The sequence below is a fragment of the Lactuca saligna genome, chromosome 1 (assembly GCF_052625555.1).
Source record: "Lactuca saligna cultivar CGN05327 chromosome 1, ASM5262555v1, whole genome shotgun sequence".
NCBI classification, from domain to species: domain Eukaryota; kingdom Viridiplantae; phylum Streptophyta; class Magnoliopsida; order Asterales; family Asteraceae; genus Lactuca; species Lactuca saligna.
In genome coordinates this window covers 31596976-31621198 of record NC_136417.1, presented here as the reverse complement: position 1 = coordinate 31621198, position 24223 = coordinate 31596976, and the positions used below count along the sequence as shown (strand labels likewise).

General features: G+C 38.1%; 1 protein-coding gene across 1 annotated transcript in view; it reads left to right on the top strand.

Moving 5' to 3' along the window:
* LOC145031276 (pectinesterase-like) overlaps window positions 1-22271 on the top strand; it is a 29724-nt gene extending 7453 nt beyond the window's left edge. Inside the window, exon 2 of the mRNA XM_078979800.1 lies at window positions 21357-22271. Coding sequence (XP_078835926.1) covers window positions 21357-22048 — 692 coding nt within the window. The 3' untranslated portion in view covers window positions 22049-22271. The remainder of the gene's footprint in view (window positions 1-21356) is intronic.
* Window positions 22272-24223: the final 1952 nt, after the last annotated feature.

Here is a 24223-nt window from a genome sequence, read left to right as displayed (position 1 = left end):
AACCACTTTTAGAGTGAATCAAGAGGCTCAACAACCCAACCATGGACTCAAAATGGCACCAAACTAGATCTAGCAACATGGATTATTAAGATTGAAGCTTTTTACCTCACATGGAAAGAAAATGAAGAACAAATCTCAGATATTCAAGATCCAAGCTCAACTCCAAATGGTTTACTTCTTCTTCTTTTTCACAAGCACCCAAAAATCACACTTTAAGGCTCAAACTCTCAAGATCTCACTTTGGGTTCGATTTTCTGGACAAGACGGGATGGAGTCTGTCTAAACATAACCTAGTGAGGCTATCACAAGGTTTAAATAGGGTGCAAAACCCTAAAATTAGGGTTTCATTAATCCATGTGTACGCCATGCCTACTCCACGTACGCCCAGGATACATGGTCCAAGGTCACGATCCATATCCCAGGTAGTACACTAAGCGTACCACCCTGTACGTCCCGCGTACTAGTTCAAGGACCAAAATGTAATACTGTTAATAAGGAAGGATTACATATGAAACTTAAATTTTTTCCAAGCGTTACAATTCTCCCCAACTTAAGTCAGACTTCGTCCTCAAAGTCCGTTGCACCAAATTACTCTGGATAGTGCTCCCTCATTTCATTTTCTGGCTTGTAAGTCCACTCTGAACCCTTGCGGTGCTGCCATTTCACCTTCACCAACTCCAAAACCTTGTTCCTCAAGGTTTTCGTTTTCCGATCAAGAATCTCCACCGGTTTTTCGATATTATTTAGGCAGTCATCCACTTGAATATCCTCCAATGGTATCACTGTGGAATCAGCTACTAGGTACTTATGTAGTTCAGAGACATGGAACCTCATATGAATCTGACTAAGCTCGTCGGGAAGGTCTAAGCGATATGTAACCCAGCCTACCCAAGCCAAAACCCTAAAAGGACCAATATACCTGGGCACCAGCTTACCCCTGTTCCTAAATCGGATGACACTCTTCCTAGGTGACACCTTCAAGAGAACCATATCCCCCACCTAGAACTCTAAATCTAATTGAATTCTGTAGGCATTACTCTTCTGCCGAGTCTAAGTTGTCTGGAGTCTACTACGAACCTGCTGAATCAACTCAGTGGTCTTGAGTACCAACTCAGTACTCCTCATAACCTGTTGTCCAACCTCGCCCCAACAAATTGGGGTCCTGCATTTCCTCTCGTATAGCCTCTCGAAAGGAAGTAGATCAATGCTCGCATGATAAATTTTGTTATACGAAAATTCCGTTAACGGAAGATACGTATCCCAACTCCCACCAAAGTCCGAAACACACGCCTGGAGAATATCCTCTAATGTTTGAACCATCCACTCGCTCTGACTATCGCTCTGTGGATAGAATGTTATGCTGAAATGGAGACAAGTACCCAACTCGTCATGGAACCTCTTCCAAAACCTAGAAGTAAACCAAACATCTTTGTCGGAAATTATCAAAAACCGGCACCCCATGACGTGCCAAAACCTCCCTGATATAAATCTCAACCAATTTCTATGAAGAAATACTCTCCTGAATCAGAATGAAATGTGTGCTCTTGGTCAATCGATCCATGATGACCCAAATCGAATCCACTCCATGTGCAGTACGGGGTAACTTTATTTTGAGATACATAGTAATATCTTCCCACTTCTATATGAGAATCTCCAATGGTTGCATCTTGCTGTGAGGTTGCTAATACGCGACCTTGCCTTTCCAACAAGTCAAGCAACGCTCCACATATCAAGCCACATCCTGCTTCATGCAGGGCCACCAATAATAAGGATGAATATCCATATACATCTTCGTCGCCTCAGATGAATGGAAAACCTGGACTTGTGCGCCTCATCCATCAGAACATGACACACACCGCCCCAATACAGAACCCAAACCCGCCAATGCAGCATCAACAACCCACGGATATCATAATCGAAGGAAGCCACATGACTCACAATATGCTTACTTTGTCGGTGCTCTTCCTTCATAGCCTCGACTTGAGCCTCACGAATCCGCTCCAACAGCGAAGTAACCACCATCATCCTCAAACATATGTCTCTGATCGGAGTCACAACCGCCTTGTGGCTGAGAGCATTTACCACCACATTAGCCTTCCCTGGGTTATAAAGGATCTCACAATCATAATCCTTCACCACATCCAAAAACCAGCGCTGCCTCATATTTGGATTCGGCTGATCCATCAGATACCTCAGACTCTTGTGATCCTTGTAAATGTCACAACGGACCCCATACAGGTAATGCTGCCAAATCTTGAGGGTGAAACCACAGCCTCCAACTCCAATTCATGCGTTGGATAATTCGCCTTATGAGGCTTCAATTGCCTCGTAGCATAAGCGATCACACAACCCCTCTACATCAAAACTTCTCCCAAACGCACGATCAACGCATCACAATAAACCAAAAAATCCTCAACGCCCTCCGGCAGGGTCAGAATCGGTGCCTCCCATAACCTCTGTCTCAATGTCTTAAAAGTTGCCTGCAGCTCAGGCCCCCAGTGAAATGTAACCATCTTCTTTGTCAACCGAGTCAAAGGAACTGCTATCTTGGAAAAATCCTTGATAAATCTCCGATAGTAACCAGCAACGCCAAGGAAAATCCGAATCTCAGATGGAGACCTTGGAACCTCTCACTGCATCACGGCCACGACCTTGGCCGGATCGACCAAAATACCATTCTGGTTGACAAGGTTCCCCAGAAACTGCACCCCGCGCAACCAAAACTCACATTAAGAGAACTTCGTGAAACATCTCTCCCTCCTCAAAGTCTCCAGCACTTCCCTCAAGTGCTACTCGTGCTGCGACCGAGTCTTGGACTAAACCAAAATATCATTAATAAACACAATCATAGACCAATCCAGCATCGGCGTGCACGCGCGATTCATGACGTCCATGAACACGGCTGGAGCATTGGTGAGCCCAAAAGGCATCACTAGAAACTCGTAATGACCATAACGAGTCCAAAAAGCTATCTTCTGCACATCCTCCTCTCTAACCCTCATCTAATGATAACATGATCACACATCAATCTTGGAAAACCAGAATGCACCCTGAAGCTGGTCAAGAAGATCATCAATCATCAGGAGTCGATAATGATTCTTCATTGTTACCTTATTCAATTCCCGGTAGTCAATGCACATACAATGAGACCCATCCTTCTTCTTCCCAAACAATATCGATGCTCCCCATGATGAACAGCTCGGTCGAATGAATCCCTTGTCTAACAAGTATTCCATCTGTGTAGACAACTCCTGCATCTGGGATGGAGCCAACCGATACAGTGCTTTGGCTATCAGATCTGCACCTGGAACCAGATTAATCCTGAACTCAGCATGCCTCTCGAGAGGCACCCCAGGAAAATCCTATGGAAACACATCGGGATAATCCTGAACAATCGGCACCTCATCTGTAATGACCCAAAATTCAAGACCAAAAATTTCGTTTTAATTAAGTTATTGTATAAAACCATCAGTATAAAGACATTCATATTAATATCTCATGTTAAAACCAAAGTGTCAATAATCCAAACATATTATCATAAACCATATCAGAGTGTAAACCCAATGATCTCATGTACGGAAGACATAGTCTAATGCGTTGCGATCAAGCCGACTCCTTTCCTTTGAAAACGAGTACTAGAAACCAAAATTTTAAACCGTAAGCATGAAGCTTAGAGAGTTCCCTAGAGCATACCCCACACACAATCCACATAACATATATCATATTAGCTATAAAAGTTATCTCTACCACATAACACATATCACTTTAGTTGTACAAGTTATCTCTACTGCATACCACATATCATATTAGGCATGCATACATAAAACCTGTAAGAATGTCATGGGCTACCCCACATAGTCTTCACCTGGGACTGCCATGGGCTACCTCACATGGGCTTACATCCAATTCCATAGGCTCCCCCACATGGTCTTTACCTAGGAATGCCATGGGCTACCCCACATGGTCTTATATCCAATGCCATTGGCTCCCCCATATGGTCTTTACCTAGGAATGCCATGAGCTACCCTGCATGGTCTTATATCCAATGCCACAGGCTCCCTTCGGGGTCTTCCATGCAGAAACACAGAAACACATATTATAACAAATCACATATCATATCAAATCACATAATGGGCCGACCTTGGTGCCTTAGACCCCTGGGTATGTTGAGAAGACTCATTTGGCATTGCTGAAGTCCCGCAAATAAAACTTCAATGTTGGTTGACAAGTTCCAGAATTGTCAACATCAAACAATAATTAATAATTAAGTTTCAACTCAAAATCGTAAGCCCATGATTGGGGGTAAAAGACTACTTTACCCCCATCTTAGCTTGATTCAAACTCAAGGCCCTATCCAAAGGCCCAAAGGTTAATCTATGAATCAAGGCCCAACATCATATAATCATTAAGGCTTAAACTATGGCCCATCTATGGCCCAATTTTCCAAATTGGGCCCAAAACCCATACACGGGCCTTACCCTAGGCCCATTAAATTATTTTAGCCTATTTGCTTGTTTTTGGATGGCCCATTATTATCCCAATCGTCAAAGCCCAATAGAAAGGCCCTACTTAGGGCCCAGGTGAAATTAGGGTTTTTACATAAAATGATGATTAGGGTCAAGTTTTCCTACTTAACCCATTAAGGATTTAATCCATTAAGTCCCACATGGCCTTAGGCTAATTTGCAATGATTATTAATTAATAATTTAAGTTCATTAAATAATTGCGATGCGGTCCCTATATATCCCAAATTAGGGTTTCATGGCATTAGGGTTTTCCAAATTGTAATTAGGGTTTCCAACCCATATTAGCCTAATAGGCCCAATAGCTAAATCCTTAGATCCATTAGGGTCCATTAAGCTCATTAGACCCATGTCTAGGCTTTTTAGGTCAACTAGGGTCCAATAGACCCATTAGGGTTTTCACCAGGCCCATTGGGGTTTCACTGGGCCCATTTGGGCTTCATTTGGCCCATTAGGGTTTTAGTCCCTTGTCCAAACATCCCAAACCAAATGAAACACAACAAGCACACTACCACCTAACACGACGGTTGGTGGCGGCAGGAGGCTGCAGCCACCACCTCACGATTGTGGTTTTTGGTTTTTATTTTTCATTATCCGACTTGTAATTTACACTTTACAGAGCTAAGACTCAAAATAAACAAACACACTACACTAAAACAAACACACACATGCAGTGGTTCCTGACGGCAGCCACCGCCTCACGATGGTGGTGATGGCTGCTCTCATGAATTCCCATCAAAAGACCCCTTCCTTATTAGAGCACACACAAAAACGCTAAATATCGTATACAGCCACCACCACATGGCGGTGGGTGGTGGCAGAACGGTTGCACACCTGTGGCAGCCACCATGGTCGGCTACCATGGTGGTTGTTCTCGGTTTTCAGGCCAAACAAAATGTCCATGATAACAGCAACATACCAGGACAACCCTCGCATGGCAACGTACAACAGTCGGAGTAGGTGCGTCCGAGGATGGCGACACGTAGCTTGACGTCGTCTTCAACAACTTGGCATCGCATGTGGGTATTATTCCGTTCATTCACGACATCACCGGCAGTTAGGGTGACGTTGTTCCTTCGGGGCAAGGCAACAATCGGAAAGGCAGCAACTGGAGCTCTAGGATGGCGACGAGATAAAGAGAAGGAGAACGGAGAATAGAGAATGGAGGGGGGTAACAGTCGCACCCGACAGTCCCATCGTCGACCTATTCTCGCTGGAAGGAAATAGTTGCGACATTCGGCGGTGGTGGTAACATGGGTTAGCGGCGTCGTAGATAGTGGAGGTGGGCGAAACCGATGGTGCAACACCGACAAAGGAAGAAGGGATTGGTGGCTGCTTTTGTTCAATTAGGTTTAGGGTAAGGTAATGTAACAAGATGAAAGAAGGCATCGGGTTTGAATCCTGCTTCACCTCATACCTTTGACCATTTTACAAGTTTGGTCCCTCCTTTCATCTTTTCTTTAAAAATCAGCCCCAATTTTACCATTTAAACCCCGGCCTCTAAAACCTTTACAAATTAAGTCCAAATGTAACAAAACAACCCCTCCTCAACAAATCCTTTTTATATTTGATCCAAAATTACTCTTTATCCCTCATCATTTCAAATTCCTTTCAAATTAAGTCCAATAATTTACCAAATAGTTCCTGCCTTCACAATTATTTACAAAATCACCCGAAACTAACACTTTTAACCCCTGACTTCTAAAATTTGACAATTAGCTCTTCGAGATCATCCTTTTATTTATAATTATTTATTTTAGGGTTACTATTCGTTCATTAATTAATTTATTTATCTAATAAAGAAACGGGGTGTTACATCATCCACAATCGCCATATCCTTATCCCGGGTAGCCATAACATAGGCGACAAATCTTGAACAACCCTGCTGAATATAATGTCTGGCCCTCGTTGTTGAACACAATAACGACCCACTCTGAGCTCTCTCTCCCTGAACCACAAACTCTGCGCCACTTAGGGTTCGAATCCATACCTAAAATAACCAATCCATACCTAAAATAACCAATCCATACCTAAAATAACCTTGTTCCCCCATAAAGGAATGGGAACTAAATCTATCGAATACTCCTCACTGAACAGCTGAAGAGTACAACCCCAATGAACCCTCGCAACTCGAATAGATCTATCATCTACTATCTCAATATATAATAGGCCATCTAGCTCCCCCGGAGCTCCAACATACCTCTTGCTAAGCGTAAGCGATACAAAGGATTAGGTAGCCCCCGAATCAAGCAACACCAAAGAAGAGATACCATTCACAAGGAACGATCCTAAAATAAAACTTATAAATATAAGCCGACAAATCAATATAATCAAAGAGATAACAAGAAGATATATACCCATCACCACATTAGGTGTCGCGCGACCCTCCTCGATCGTAAACTGGAAAGCCCTACTCCTCACTGGTGCATCCGCCTTACCCTGGTGGCCATCAGTGATCCAAAGAGTCGCATGAGCAGGTGCTAACACCGGCCCTACTGCAGCTAAACTCGGAAATTAGGCCTTCTTGTGATCCCTCTGATTACAATGAAAGCAAATCAGATTAGATATTGGGGTGGTAATGGTATCAGTAAAATCTCTGCTATAATGACCCGTCTGGCCGCACTTGAAGCAACCCAAACCACCAATCTTGCACGGTCCCTCGTGGGTCTAGCCTCACTTTCCATAGCGGCTCTGACCCTACTGGCTTCTCGATCTCAAATCTTGAACCTTAGGCCTCTTACCCGATCCCCCTGAAACCTGAGCTTGATCCGACTTCCTCTTCCTCTCCATCTCAATATCAATCTCCCTTTTTCAGGATCTTGCTATCATGTCCTCCAATGTATTGCAACTGGATCGACTCACAAATTTCTAGATATCACTCCTCAGTATCTTGTGATACCTCACCTTCTTCATCTCCCCGTCCGCCACATACTGCTGAACCAAAAGTGTCCTCTCCCAAAACATCACGGTGATCTCAGTTACCATCCCTATTATCTGGTGGAGATCCTAAAACTCTCGCGCCAACTGTTGCACGTCAATACTGGTGGAAACTCAGCCCTAAACCTAGTCACAAAATCATTCCAAGACATGGAATAAATAGCCTCATCACCAACGGAGCGCCCAACCTCCTCCCACCAATCCAGTTCCCTATCCTTCGGAAGACAGGATGCAAGTCTGACCTTTGTCCCCTCGGGACAACCGCTGGTGCGAAAACGTTAGTAAGATCAGCTAACCACCACCTGCTCGCTATCGGGTCCTTCTCCCTGAAGTAGTCTGGATCCCCACATGTCCATAACTCCATGAAGGTCAAAGAACACACCCCTACCAAGGCCACCATCTCAGAATGAAACGAGCTCAACTGCTCATCCAAAATCTACAGAATGCCTCCTTGACTGTACCAAAGATCACAGGAGTCTGCTCAAGAATGCAACATGGAATCTTAAATGAAAGGAACTCCCTTGTCTGATCATCCAACTACCCAACTCCAGAACCTAAGTCCGAACCCTCCCCAGTACAATAACTGCCAATAAATTTGCCCCGCAGAGTCACCATACTGTAAATAGACCATATTAACCATCATAAGAAGCATCAAAATATATCGACGGATCACATACTCTACACGCTTCCTGGTTTCATAGCAACTCTCCTTGACTCAAGTACGAATCCTCTGCTTCCAGTAGTATAGGCTTATACTAACTTCCACATCTATCCGTACTTTCCTCAAGGATTGTCTTGAATCCGCCAAGTCACCTTATATCCGTATAATTAACCCTCATCAAGACAAGGCTCCCAACACTCAATCTCATAATATGTTTTCCTAGGGAAAACTCCACACCACTCTCCATCATCAGCTTCAGAAGGAACTCCTTCTAACTTCCTATAACTAGATCACGCATAAATTTACATATCACCAAAACTAGAAAATTCTTCGAATGAGAGGTCTCACACTACAACGGTTGGACTCAAACAAGAGTAGTGCAATAGAGTTAAAAACTATCCTTCTAAAATTATTATTTTTTGATAATATGTAACTTAGCATATTTTCTTACTAGTTAGTTGAAGCTAGTGAGAACTCCTAAAAAGCACAAAGCAAGCAGCATTTGAGCATCAAGTAATCAGAACCAAGCATCACGTAATCAAGCCATCCTATAACTGAAAGATCAGTACTAGCATGCAAGTCTACAAGCTCATAAAAAGGCATACGAAGGCATCTCTACTAGCATTCTATCATGCAAATATTGAGCATATCCTTAGCCCTAACTAGCATGCGGTTCACATATTCACATATCAAATCATATCAGATAACATGTATGGATATTTTAGGAAAACTTACTTGAGCTCGGTCGACTGTATACACCACACCCTTTCTTGTCTTAGAAAACCCTTTTCCTAAAAATACATTTCTTTTTGAAAAACTTAACCAAATCCTCAGTTTGAGTTCATACACGACGAGAGTATGTCCGAATCCCTCAAACCAAGACTCGGATACCAACTTGTAACGTCCCAAAAATAAGACCCAAAAATTTCATTTTTTGATTTAATAAAAACATTAATCCAACATTGTCATACGACCCAAAAGATAAAAATGTGACAATACATCAAAACATATGAGAGTAATTCTCAAAGTGCGGAAAAACGTGTTGTGTTCTCAATAATCATCTCAGGTACTTCCCTGTCGATCCTGATGTACCTGAAACGTAAATTGAAAACCGTAGGCACATAGCTTAGTGAGTTTCCCAAAAATACCACATACCAAACATAAATAAACACATATTGGTCCCCACCCCACATCGGGCCCTACCCGACATCAAGTCCCACCCGGCCTCGGGCCTCGCCCGGCATTGAGCCCTGCTCGGTTTACAGATATGTCATTCATCAGGCCCCGCCCAATACATATACAACATAAAGCTTATAATCATACTAACACATGCAATAATTACAAAGATTTTAACATGCAATACAATCATTGGACCTCACCCGACATCGAGCCCCGCTCGGTATACATACTAACGCATACACATGAAAGAGTCACGTAGACATCTAGCATCCTATTATAATAAAGCATGGGTCGGTATTTGTTCCTTCGACCCGCTAAACATAGTGAGGAAACTAACCTTGCACTTTTGAATCTCACAGAAAAATCCCTGGCTGCTGGTCCGCTAAAATCCCCACGCTATCACAAAATAACACAATGGGGAGATTGAAGGGTCCACGTTATGGTTTGGGCTAGGATTTTGGATGTATAGGTCATTTGTACTTTGAGTCTTGTAATAGAAGTGTTTTTGGTGTGTGTACGGCCAAGAGTGTGTTTACAGTCGTAAACCTGTTTACGGCCAAGTCCAGTTTACGGTCATGTCTTCTCCCCTATATATAGGATCGGTCTGTGTCTGTTAGTTATTGTTGATGATCCATAGAGTTTATGGTCATCATCAGAGTTGTACCAGACATTTTCTAAATACAAACGTGTGCAAGCTTTGATTCATTCTTCTTCTACTCCATTCTCATCTAATTTGATTGTTAGATTGCTTGATCACTGGTTAAGATCCTGTTTCTAAGACCTTACACAATTAATAATTGGATCCCGACTCACACTAAAAGTCCAACCAAGTGCAAAAGACCTTTTTACCCTTCCCTTAACATGGTCCAAGGACAAAGCCAAATTCTAATGTCCAAAAAACCCAAATTCCAAAATAATCATCCAAGGCCCAAATATGGCCCAATTTTCCAAATTGGACCCAAACCCTTCATGGGCCTTCAACCAAAGTTCCAATAAAATATCCTTAGCCCATAAATAATATTTTGATAGCCCAAAAATAATATTTTGATAGCCCAAAAAGGACCTAATCATCTAGTGTCCAAACATGGCCCAACACCTTGAGCCTAATCATTTCGAAGTCCAACTCCTAAGTACACAGGGCGTACTCAGCTCGTACGCTAAGCGTACTCGCTTAAGGGCTTATACGCACAGTGTACATGCTTATACACCCAGCGTACTCCACCCTTTCAGCCAACTTTTTCATTTAGCTCTTAAAGGGTTAAGATTTCAGTCCAACATTTAGATCTAACTTCCTTAGATGGTTTATCACGTAAAGTTGCCAACTTTAAATGCATGCATGGATTAATGAGGCTTCAAAGCACAAAAGAGCTTAATAAATCACTTAACACATGCTTGAGACCACAAATTCCATAAAGCTTACATTTTTTAGGTCAAAGGGACCTAAAGGACCCTAGATCTACCATCAATCACTTCTGGAGTAAATCAAGAGGCTCAACAACCCAACCATGGACTCAAAAAAGCACAAAATGGCAACGAACAAGATCTAGCAACATGGATTAGCAAGATGGAAGATTTTTACCTCATAAGGAAAGCAAATGAATAACAAATCTTAGATCTTCAAGCTCCAAGATCAACTTTAAATGGTTCATTCTTCTTCTTCACAAGCACCCAAACATCACACTTTAAGGCTCAAACTATCAAGATCTCACTTAGGGTTCGATTTTCCGGACAAGAGGGGATGGAGGTTGTATAAACATAACCTAGTGAGGCTATTACAAGGTTTAAATTGGGTAAAATGCCCTAAAATTACGGTTTCATTAATCCATACCTACACCGTGCGTACTCCATGTACACCCAACATACTAGCTAAAGGACCAAAATGTAATACTTTTAAAAAGGAGGGATTACATATGAAACTTACAAAATTTTCAAGTGTTACATTGACCATCCTTTGGGTCAAGCACCTCTCCACATACCAGACTATCTCCCTCTTCATACACGGCCAGTACTAACTTAGTCTCAAATCCCGATACATCTTGGTGGCTCTCGAGTGTATCGAAAAGTGAGACTTATGTGCCTCCTCCAAAACTATCTGATTGATCACACCAAAAACCAGAACCCATGTCCGATAACACTGGGCCAACGATCCCCAACTATCGGTGAAAAATCTGTCGATTTCCCCTTGATACTCTCATGTTTCTAGTTCTCTTTCTTGACTCCTTCTGACTATGATCCTCTAATCAAATCAAAAAGTGGGGAATCAATGGATATATTTATACACATATCCCCAACTAACGATCTAACCGAATTGCATCTCAAAGTATACACGACACATTTACTTTACATGGATGGTAAAGGATCTTGCAGTCATAATCCTTGACCACATCAAGCAACCTATGTTGCCTCATGTTCACTTTCGGCTGATCCATAAGATATTTCAAACTCTTGAGGGCCAACACTACTGCCCCAAACTCCAGATCATGAGTAGGATAATGTGTCTCATGCGACTTCAGCTGCCGAGAACTATATGTAACCACTCACCCCCTCTGTATAAGAATTACCCCAAACCAGTGATCGATGCATCACAAAATACAATGAAATCCTTAACACCATCCAGAAGGATCAATATTGCAGCCCCGCATAATCTTTATCGCCGTGTCTGAATGTCGTCTGCTGCTCAAGGACCCATCGGAAATCCACGCCCTTCCTCGTCAGACGAGTGAGGGGTACAATAATCTTGGAGAAATCCTTGATAAATCTCCGATAATATACTAATAAACCCAGGAAAATCCTGATCTCTAAGGGAGACTTTGGAACCTCTCACTGCATCACAGCCTCAATCTTGGCCAAATCGACCATAACCCATTTTTGGTTAAAGAGATCTCCTAAGAACTGGACCTCTTGTAACCAAAAATTACACTTCGAGAACTTGGAATACAGTCATTCTCGCCTCAACACTCCTAAAAGTTCTCGAAGGTGCTCCTCACACTGCTCTCTGATCCTAGAATACACCAAGATATCATCAATAAAAACAATAACTGATCGATCGAGCATTGGCATGCATACCCGATTCATCAAATCCATAAACACTTAATGCACATTGATGAGCCCAAATGGAATCACCACGAACTCATAATGTCCATAACGAGTCTAAAATGCAGTATTCTCCATGTCCTCCTATTTAACCCTTTCGTGATGATACCCAAACTTTAGATCAATCTTGGAGAACCAAGATGCACCCTACAACTGATCAAAGATGTCGTCAATCCACGGAAGGGGATAACGGTTCTTCACCGTCAACTTGTTCAACTCCCGATAATAAATGCACATCCAATGTGAACCATCCTTCTTATTGATGAACACTATCAACGCTCCACACGGTGAACTACTCGGTCTGATGAACTGTTTCCTAACAGCTCCTGAAGATGAGAGGACAACTCTTGCATCTCGGGTGGTGCTAAAAGGTGCGATGCCTTGGCAATTGGAGCCGCATCTGGCACCAGATCAATCCTGAACTCAACCTGCCTCTCGGGAGGCACACATGGAAACTCCTTCGAAAACAGATCAACAAACACCCTAACAACTGGCACATCTAAAACCGAGACCTGCTCCCCACCTTAGTATCAACCACATAGGTAAGATAACCCATACACCCATTTTGAATATACTACCGAGACCTAGCTGCCGAACAAAACTCTGATCCAACCCTGTTACCCTCTCTGTAGAGACCAATTCTCCCCCACTTGGGGTTCGAACCACTACTCACTACCCCTCGTAATCTATCATAGAACCAAACCTACTCAACTAATCCATCCCTAATATCACGCATACATCCCCCATTGGGATATGAATCAAATCAATCAGATAAGGTACCCCAAAAATATCCACAACACAACCTTGATATACTCTAGATGCAGAAATCCCATGTTTTTTTTGGCAATAGAAACCCACAACACACACTCTAACTTGCTATGGGGCATATCAAAATCCCTACTAAAAGATCAAGATACAAAGGACTGAATCGCGCCTGAGTCGAATAACAAAAGAGCAAGCAATGAATTCACTAAGAAGGTACCTATCAGAAACATAAACATAAGCAGACCATAATATAATCAACAATATGATAAAAAGAAACATACCAGTAACGAAGTCTGGCGCCATCCTGGCCTCCTCTGCCGTGAGTTGAAAAGCACGACCTCGAGCCATCGGGGGCTCCGCCTTACCTTGTCTCCCATCGTTGATCCTCAAAGTAGCTAGGGCAGGAGCCTACGCTGGTCCCACCGTGAGCAAAGGAAAGTTGGGCTTAATATGGCCAACCTGCTTACAGTGATAACAAATCCTGGTGGTCGTTGCGGAGTCATGCTCGCGGCAGTCCTTGGCTTAATTCCCATCCTTGCTATATTTGTGGCACGTAAAATTAGATTGACAAGAACCCTTATGAACCTTTCCGTACTTGCAACAAGTGTAGCCCCTCTAACTCCCAGATCTCACATCAACAACCTTAAACCGCCTCACTACAGGCTACGACGTCACCAGTGCCTGCCTCCACTCCCTCGTCTGGAGCTCCAACTCAATCTCCCGCCACCTAGCGTCCTCCTGTAACTCCACAAGTGTACCATAAAACTGAGTAGACACACAATGGTGGATGTCCATCTTGAGCATGCTTAAGTACGGGGTCATATGAGCTTGATCGGAAGCAGCAAACTCAAGGCAAAACGATTCTCTCTCAGTGAACATATTGGTGATCTCAGTCACTAACTTTGTCCCCTCATAGCAATGATCAGATCCTAGACTCCATCAAACACTGAGGGCTTCGTATTGGTGAAGTCCCGATACTGGAAGGCTCTTCCCCTGCCAATCCCTATAGTGGCGACAGTCACGGTAGCTGCAACAGCAACAGCCTTAGAAAGTGTAGCGTATCGACCATCAAAGAAATCCATCATGGCGGTCTTGATAGACCTAAAAAACTATGGTATCTACCCCCAGACAACAAAAACAACATCAACATGAACCATCTCCCTAACCTGGTCCTCAGTCAGTCATGGGCTATCCTGGCCACTAGCTCCTACTCCTAATCCAGATGCCCTCGTGAACACCATACTGAAATAAACCAGAAACTATCATATAAAGCGCTATTCATATCATAGAAGCTATTCCAAATAATGAAACCCTAGGGATTGGGACTTCCCTACTACACATACGGGTCTTGTGCTTCCAATAGTTTGGGCTCATATAACCTTCTGCACCTATGCGTATATGTCTCATATATGTCTCAGGTGATCATCACAACAACCCTAACAACACACACTAGCATACACATACATCCTATTATCACTTCCTAGAGAAGGAATAAACATTCCTCAACTAGTCGGCTAATCCCACATAACTAATCCATGAAACTTTCACCAACCCTGCAACACTCGTGTATGCTAATCATACATAACATTGGATCCTATAGATAGTCGAATACCTGATTCTGCACTAAGCCCTTCATCAAAACGAACTAGAAATAAGGCTAAACCAAACTTTCTCAGGCTATAGAATCTTAGTTATGTACAAATACAATGAATACACTAAGAAACTACAATAATGATGTCAATTTCATACAAGAAAGAAACATTAGGCTATTAAGCATTAATTATCGGGCAATTCTTGTTGGGTTATGAGCATTCTAACACTCCTAAGTGTACATGCAACCCTAAATACCTTGGATCTATGTTTTCTCTATTATACATGCAAATATGAACTTTCCAAGGTATTACCCTATTTAGCATACAATACTTGATACCTGGGTAATCAAATGGATAAAATACATACCTTTGTTTGATGTAGCTTGTCTTCATGAAGCTTGAGTGCCTAGTGCCCCAAGTGTGACACCTCAAATGGTTCACACAACATCATGTGCACTTGGAATGGCTTGAGAGAAATTGGAACACTTCATAAAATCGGATAGCCCCTTCTATCATCTCATAGTCACCGATTTTTCCCAAGAATGTGATCTTTATATAGTGTCATAATTAGGGTAAACCCTAATTGTCATGGCTTTCCATTTTCTTGGATCCATGGGTTCAAATACACTATGGAGCATCCATGGACCATCCTATAGGTTTTAGTCCAACTTGATAATCCATGGAGTCTTAGCCCACTATACAAGTATGGATGATTTACACAATCAACCCATATATTTAATTAATCTTCTTTTGATCACTTAATTAATCCTAGATTAATTCTTGATCAATACTAATTAAATAATCTTATTAATATATATATATATATATATATATATATATATATATATATATATATATATATATATATATATATATATATATATATATATATATATATATATATATATTAACAAACCTTAAGTGTTACATCTCTAATTATAGTCTATCCAAATGCATGATGCCATGCAACCCAAATGGACCATGCTGGGTCGGGTCAAGTCTTATCAATTATAGTTATGGACTTAGGCATTAATCCAACAATTCTATCATGCAATTCCTAAAGATACCTAGCCTATCACTAGCATGTTCTTCTAACATAACACAATATCAAATAACAATGTGGGTAACTTAGGGTATACTTTATTGCTCCGATTGATCGTATACATCGCATTCTTCCTTGGTTACTTTTGAAAACAATTTTGAAAACCAGTTTAAAAACGTTTGCAGTTCCCTAGTTTGAGTCTGGACTCACACGAATGTTCATCCAATTCTTTCAAACCAAAGCTCTGATACCAACTTGTAACACTCCAACAATCACAATAAATTTAAAAATTTTAAAACCAACCATGAATCAATATTGTTTACAAAAAGAGTCATTATTTCAAAAGCATTATTGCAAATCATAATTTTCCCTAGACCCGAAGACAGAAAAATTGAAAGATGTGTACGATCACGCCTTTACCTTCCTACGATCCTTGGCAATACCTGAAACCACAAACCAAAAATGTAAGCCTAAAATTAGTGAGTTCCCCCAAAGTACCAGCACACCACAACAATCAAACATACAGTATGAACAACCAGCCTGAATGGACTGCCTTACTGGGCCTAAAACCTATCTGGACCGCTCTACGAGCCTTCGGCATGATTAGACTGCCTCCTAGGGCTTACAACCTATCTGGTCGTCCATAAGTGTCTTGGCCTACAACACAAAGCGGGACTGCATTAACCCAACCCAACATGTTCACATATGCAACAAAAAAACATAAACACAGAGTCAAAAAATACAGATAATCATACAGATCTACTGAACAACTACAACTATCATATCAATATCCTGACCAGGATAAATAATCTAGTGGGCCGACCTTGGTCCCTTCGACCTACGGGTACAATGAGGAAAACTCACCTCACAATTTGATAAATAGTTGAACAATACACTGCTCCAAATATCGGCTCTACATGTCACATATTTAAAAGATAGAGACCAAGGCTTAACTATAGCTCAAAATACCCAAAATACCCTTAAGTTAAAGTTGGTCAACCATGGTCAAATTCAACGGGTCAAGGAGTCAAATTGATCTACTCAACTGAGTATGCAGGGCATACTCAACTCCTATGATGGGTGTAATCCTGCCTTGATGGGAGTCGAGAGTTTGACCACGTAGGCACGACGTACGCAGGGTTATGCACGACATACACTCAAAATCTTCTTTTCTCAATAATAGCTTAATGCATTAAGCTCTCACGTCCAAATTTTAAATCCAAGGCTAAAATACTGCTAAGAGTCATAAAGTTTACAACTTTATGACTTTACATGTACATTAAGTGCTTAATACACAAAATCCCAACTTCTTAACACATTAAGACCTTTTAGAGCATGTATGGAGAAAAACTAGGCATCAAGACCACATTCTTATGACTCAAGACCCCTCATTAGGTCTGAAAGGATGACTTATTCGACTAAGACCATGCCATTCTCAAGAATCATTCTATTTGGGACCAAAAATACCCTAAATGAAGAAATTTCTAGATCTACAAGATAAGATGATCAAGTTATGAGCTTTTTACCTCCTGGAGGTTGCTAGCAAAGAGATAATCTCAAATCCAAGTTGCTTCCAAGCTCCAAGTTCTTCTCACCACCTTCTTCTTCTTCAAGAATACCACAAAACACAAAGATAAGCTCAAGATTCACTCTTCTCACTTAGAGTTGGCTAGAGGGTCGTTTTCTCAGATGGAGGATGGTGAGGGAATGGGAAATGAGGGGATAATGATGCTTATATACAGACAAACCCTAAAAATTAGGGTTTATTTACCACGTATGCCTTGTGTACACGGTGTACTCCCACCATCCTAGGGTCCGCCCCAGTACGTCTAGCGTACACAACGCATACTCAGCTTACTAATCTCTTGGCCAAATTTACCAAAATGCCACTATAGGCCATTATTGCAATCTTTCTCAATCCCAATGATCAAAATGCAATATCCTTTCATACATAGGGTTAAAATTGAAAATACCTCTTCGTCGGGATGACAAAGAGCTTCTTTATCCTTGATGTATCTATATCGCACAATAAAATATTGGAATTTGTTATCAAGATTTATCATTGTTTCCACATTATCGGCGGTATTTCTATTGCAATTTAATTGGTGCATCAAGATCACGTTCATAATCGATTATCATGTTATTTAAAATAACACATTTAATCATTTATGTTTTTTTATATTAATTAGATAATAATATATATATATATATATATATATATATGTGTGTGTGTGTGTGTGTTTTATATAAATAATGTATTGCATTTTGAATTATTAAAACTAACAACAGGGTAAATATATTAAACAAAAATTATAATTATATAAGAAATAAACAAAAATATGTAATTTCAAACTTCAGCCACTAATATGAACTATTGTAACTTTAACACTAAATATAGTGTTGATAAATAGTATAACATTACATGATATAATTCACCAATATTATATATAGTATAGTGATAAATTTAGTGTTAAGTTGGAGCATTATAGCATAAATTTTGGTATAAAATATGATTTAATATAAGTTTTAGTGTTGGGTGGGAGATACCTACCACCAAATAACCCACAAAAAAGCTCTAATAACCATCTCAAACTTGGCCACGGAGAAATGTTGGGATTTACATTTTCTATTGAAGATTTAAAATAATATAGGACGGTTACAAAAAAAAATGCTTATTATTTGAGTAAATTACACAAATGGTTTCTATGGTTTAGGGTAATTTGCGTGTTTAGTCTCTAGTTTATTTTTTAACTCGAAAGGTCCCTATTGTTTGTTTTTGTTACATGTTTGGTCCCCATCTTACCTAAAAATACTATTTTATCATTGATTTTTTAATTTATATAAATAAACACAGCCTCAACTCCATTCCTTACCTTATCTTACATACTTTACTATTTTTTCCTATTTAAATAATATTTTTTTTTAGGTAAGACACGGATCAAACGCATAACACAAACAAACAGTAGAGCCCAAGCATGTAACAAAAACAAATAGTACGGATCTCCCGAATTAAAAAAATAAAAAAAAAAGTTAGAGATCAAGTGCGCAGATTACCCAAACCATAGGGACCATTCGTGTAATTTACTCTTATTATTTTAATTTTCAATAGTAACGATAATTCTTTCGATTTTTAAAATAATTAATCAATTAAGCTTATATATAATCACATAATTCGGGATATTTGGTTTGGGTATAGATCCAAACCACACCGTAAATTTTAGTTTTCTCCAGAATAATATATATATATATATATATATATATATATATATATATATATATATATATATATATATATATATATATATATATATATATAATAAAACATTTTTTTTCTAGAGTTACATCTTTTGGTTTTGGTTTTTGTTTTTTGTTTTCTCTAATAATTATTATTATCATTGTTATTGTTATTTATACACAGACATTTCGGCCCACTTATTTCATAATCAAATAAAGTATGTTGAATTTTAAGCATGATAATTTACAACCCAGAGCATCTTCAATCTATTCTTAATTTTCATTATTTTCTTTATTTTCTTCTTCCATTCCTCTTCAAACCTATCTCATTTATTTATCTACTAGGTGTAAGTCTCGTGTATTACATGGATTTATAAAAAAAGTTTAATATAAAATTATAAGCATTGCATATTTTTTAAATTAATAATTTTAAATAAATAGAAAGAATATAATAAATAAAGTAAGTAATAAAGATTGTAGAGTATTTATTATAAAAAATAATAGAATGATCTACTTTACATATATAAATCTCATTAGAATGTGAAATTTAAATTTAAGAAAAATGATAAATTTAAGAAAATAACAAGTGGAAAACAAATAATTTAAAAACTCTTAGAAAATAACATGTGTCAAATTCAATAAGAACATGATATTTGGCAAAATTGATTTTTATTTATTAGGTTAAATTTTGGGGGGAAATAAATAATAAAGATGTACTAAAATCGACAACTCAAAGTTTATCCTCATTTTACGTGAAATGAATAGTATGACACTATATTTGGTGTTATACTATTCATTTCACCTAAAATGATGATAACTTTGAGTTGTCAATTTTAGTACTTCTTTTTATATATTTATACATTTCTGGTTTTTTAATCTGCTAATTATAATTTAAAAGTAATATTTAATATTTATAATATTGTGTTATATATTCAATTATATTAATTAATTATAAATATAAGGTTTGTTTTTGTTTATCAAATTCATATTAAAATGTAAATACATACTGAAATTTTAAAACACGATAACTTATTTTACAAAAGCTATTAATTAAGTGTTATAAATATAATCTTATTTATTTAATATTATTGTAATGAAAAAAATATAGATTATATATTTGTTAAAATCAAATTAATATAAGGGTGTGTTTAACAATTTATATAAATTAAAAGAATTGAATATATTTTTTAGAGATAAAACTAAGATAAAATATAGAGTATGATAGGAGTTGAAAAACTATTTACCCCACTTTTTATTTGAACTTTAAAAGAAAAAATGAAAATAAGTTGAAGGTAATCTAAAAATATATATTTCAGTAAAAAAAGTATGTTTGTATTTAAAGAGAAAAGTTTTTTTCTTTTTTAAATTAATGTTGTTTTTTGAAAACATTTTTATTTCAGTAAAAGAAGTATGTTTGTACAATTATTTAAAATGTTAATTGACTTTTTCGGTAAACAAAGCAAGGATTTACAAAAAAAAAAAAAAAAAAAAAAAAAAAAAAAAAAAAAAAATGAAAATTTAGTAATTTCTTAAAAAAGATTAATACCTAAATATATAAAATCTACACATATATAGAGGTTTATATGCGATGTGTTACAAAGTTTAAATAAACAAAACATTATGATTAAATAAAAAAATTGTTGCAAATGATCTCTATGCATCCAAGTTTTTCCTCGTGTGGTTTTCTCCTTAAGGTAGTGGGTTCGAGCCTTGCTCGGACCAAAGTGGTGAAATTGAGTGTGGGGAGAAAGACGGAGATTCCGGGCAGGCCAGCTTATGATCGGATCTGTGTCTAACATTCCTATGTACTCCAATTTAAGTATAAACAACACCGTTTCCTAAAAAAAAAAAAAAAAATTGTTAACCATATAATATAATTATGAAATGAAACATTGCTAATAATTAGTGATAATTGCAATATATTGAATTTAATTTCATGAGATGGCATTATGTTAGAATTACAATTGATCATTATAATAATAAATGTTCAATAACAAAATATTAATTAAAACATTATATATATATATATATATATATATATATATATATATATATATATATATATATATATATATATATATATATATATATATATATATATATAAAGGTTGCAGAAATAAGGATTAATCATGAATTAATCGTTTGGTGTTTTCCAACTGACTAGGAGTAGAGAAGCTTGATGAAAATTAGGGATTAATCGGGTATGGCAGGATTAATCAGTATTGGGGGGATTAATGTGGCAACAAAAGTAAAAAAATAATATAAATAAAGAATCAAAAAAATTCAAAAAAATCAACTTTTTTTTTACTCCAAAATTTCTATATTTACAGCGGCTATGGGTCAAGGATTCCTAGCTCGTGATATAACATTTGAGAATACAGCCGGAGCCTCAAGTCATCAAGCTGTGGCACTACGTGTTGGATCAGATTTATCTGCATTTTATAGATGTAATATGATCGCATTCCAAGATACCCTTTATGTCACCTCCGGACGTCAGTTTTTCGTCAAGTGCACGATCGTCGGAACTGTTGATTTTATTTTTGGTAATGCTGCAGTTGTATTCCAATTATGCGACATCCTTGCCCGTCGTCCTAATCCCCACCAAGGAAACATGGTCACTGCTCAAGGCCGAACCGATCCTCAACAAAACACTGGCATCGTTATCCAGGGTTGCAAAATAGCTGCAACTACTGACCTAGAACCGGTTAAAGCCAATTTCAAAACGTATCTGGGAAGACCATGGAAGAACTATTCAAGAACAGTGATCATGCAATCGTTCATTAGTGACGTAATAGATCCCAAAGGATGGTCCCCATGGGATGGAGATTTTGCACTCGATACTTTGTATTATCGAGAGTACCGTAACTGGGGGCCTGGGGCTGATACGTCAAAGAGGGTAAAGTGGAAAGGTTGGGGTGTGATGGGGACTCCGTTTGAAGCGATGCCTTTCTCTATTGGAATCTTTATCAATGGTTGGTATTGGTTGCCATTTACTGGCTTCCCTTTCTGGCTTCTTTTTTAACAGTAATGATAACTATTTCTTGATTAACAACACCTTTGAATTGGGTTGTGATACTTTCCATAGATTTTTTTTTCGTAAATCAAATAAAACGTTTAATAGGCTGAGGAACGTATAATTTGTAACACGATTGGTATACCATCAAAGTGTATAATACATTTAGTTAGAAATTTATTGGGGTTTGAAACAATGTACCTAATAATATGTTGATGAGTGTAATGTTTTCTTCGATAGCTTCTATTATTCATCTCAAATGTAGAAAACTTGTTATTTTTTCTGCGTTCCTTTCTAGTATGTAGTGTTGTTTTTACCAACATAATGCACTAAAAACGTATTTTATAATAATATAAAAAGCAATGTAACTTTATAACAATATAAACATAAAAATAGATTGGGATTGAAATATGTAATGTCCAATATTGAGACAACATTTGTGTAGATAATTTTTTTTACAACATAAATCAATTAGAAACAGAGAAACGGAGGAGGGCTAAAATGCTAGTTACATTAGAGCATTACATTACAGAGAGCAATATAAGTGTGACTCGAGAGGAAAACCAATTACACAAATCATGTTTAAAGTTAAAGCAAATTTATCTTACTCACAAAAGTCTTTCTTGTAAACTCCATTTACAATTGATAAGTGAAGAAGACGATTTAGATATGTTGTAGTGATAAAGTGTCGATACCAGGAGGATTTTCATTTTCTTTCCTCAATTAATTTTGCTAAACTTTTGGAGAGGATGTCCTTCTTGATTGGTCTTTACGAGAGATCCTTGATCATTAGGTAGTGTTAGAACTATTCTTTTACCACTTTGGTGCCTAAACTAATTGATTAGTTATCTATTTCTTATTATAGAGCCATTAACCACAAGTTTATACGATCATCTTGAAAGTTCATGTAGAAAGAACAAAAATAGTAATTGATGGGATTTTTAGTTCGGCCCAAATGATCTTTCATTAATGGTCGCAACATCGATTACAGACCTTTGCTTATCAATGAGATTATCTCACGGGTTAAGAAAGATACTACAAAGGCTTTAATTATAAATAATTAATTCAAAAATTGCTTGATTCGCTAAGTTTGACCTTCTAGTGCAAAAAACATGGAACATATGGTATTTGGGTGGAAATTGAGAACTTGGTATCTTCGTTATCTCTTGTCATCTTTCTAATCTATTATTATCAATGGGACACCATCTAAGGATTTTAATTGAGAAGGGTCACATCAAGAATATTACAGATTATATTTTCCCATAAATTTGGCATTATGCCTCTCACATATATTAAATAGCTCAAAATACAAAAAGTACATTGGGTTAACTACAATACCTCAAAATACAAATAGGCTACAAATGAGTACATTGGGCTAACTACAAAATTGGGTTGCCTAACCAAGTCAACTAATAAAGATACAAACAATATAAATTATTACATACATATACGTCTAACATCCCCCTCAGTCCGAACGGGAGATCTAGAACGGATGTTCAAGCTAGATCTAAAATCATGAAACAGAGTAAACAAAAGCTTATTGATGAATATATCAGCATACTGCAACGAAGATGCCAAGATGGGACATGAACTAGGATTTTCCCCAATTTAACTTTATCACACATAAAGTGTATGTCAATCTCAACGTGTTTTGTGCCTTGGTACTAAATTGGATTGCTTGACAATTACATGGCACAAATGTTATCACAATAAACCAGAGTATGTGACAACCGTCAACTTTGGGTCACACAAAGTCAGCAAGTCAACTTGGTTAACTCGACTTGTACTAGTATGTTAGGGTTTACACTATGTTTCCTAATGTACAACTTATTATCATAATACAAAGTATCACTCTGAATTTGCAAATTGTTAAATATAAACCCTAGATAAAGTGAGTAACGTAACAACGTGATAAAAATTCAATTACGTATCCTTCAGGGATAAATAACACTCATACCATGGCATAGTGAAGTTCAAATCCTAACATTACGGGGGACAACAATAACAAAGACTACAAACACAATCTTTCTCAATCTCTCTCTCTCTCTCTCTCTCCCCCTAAATCTCTCTCAGTAATAAGAATCATACTTCCAAACTTTTCCATAAACACCCATACCATCCCAACCCTTCAATGTGTTGAAAACCAATCGAAATGGGAGGAGAAAATGGGAAACAACAAGCTCA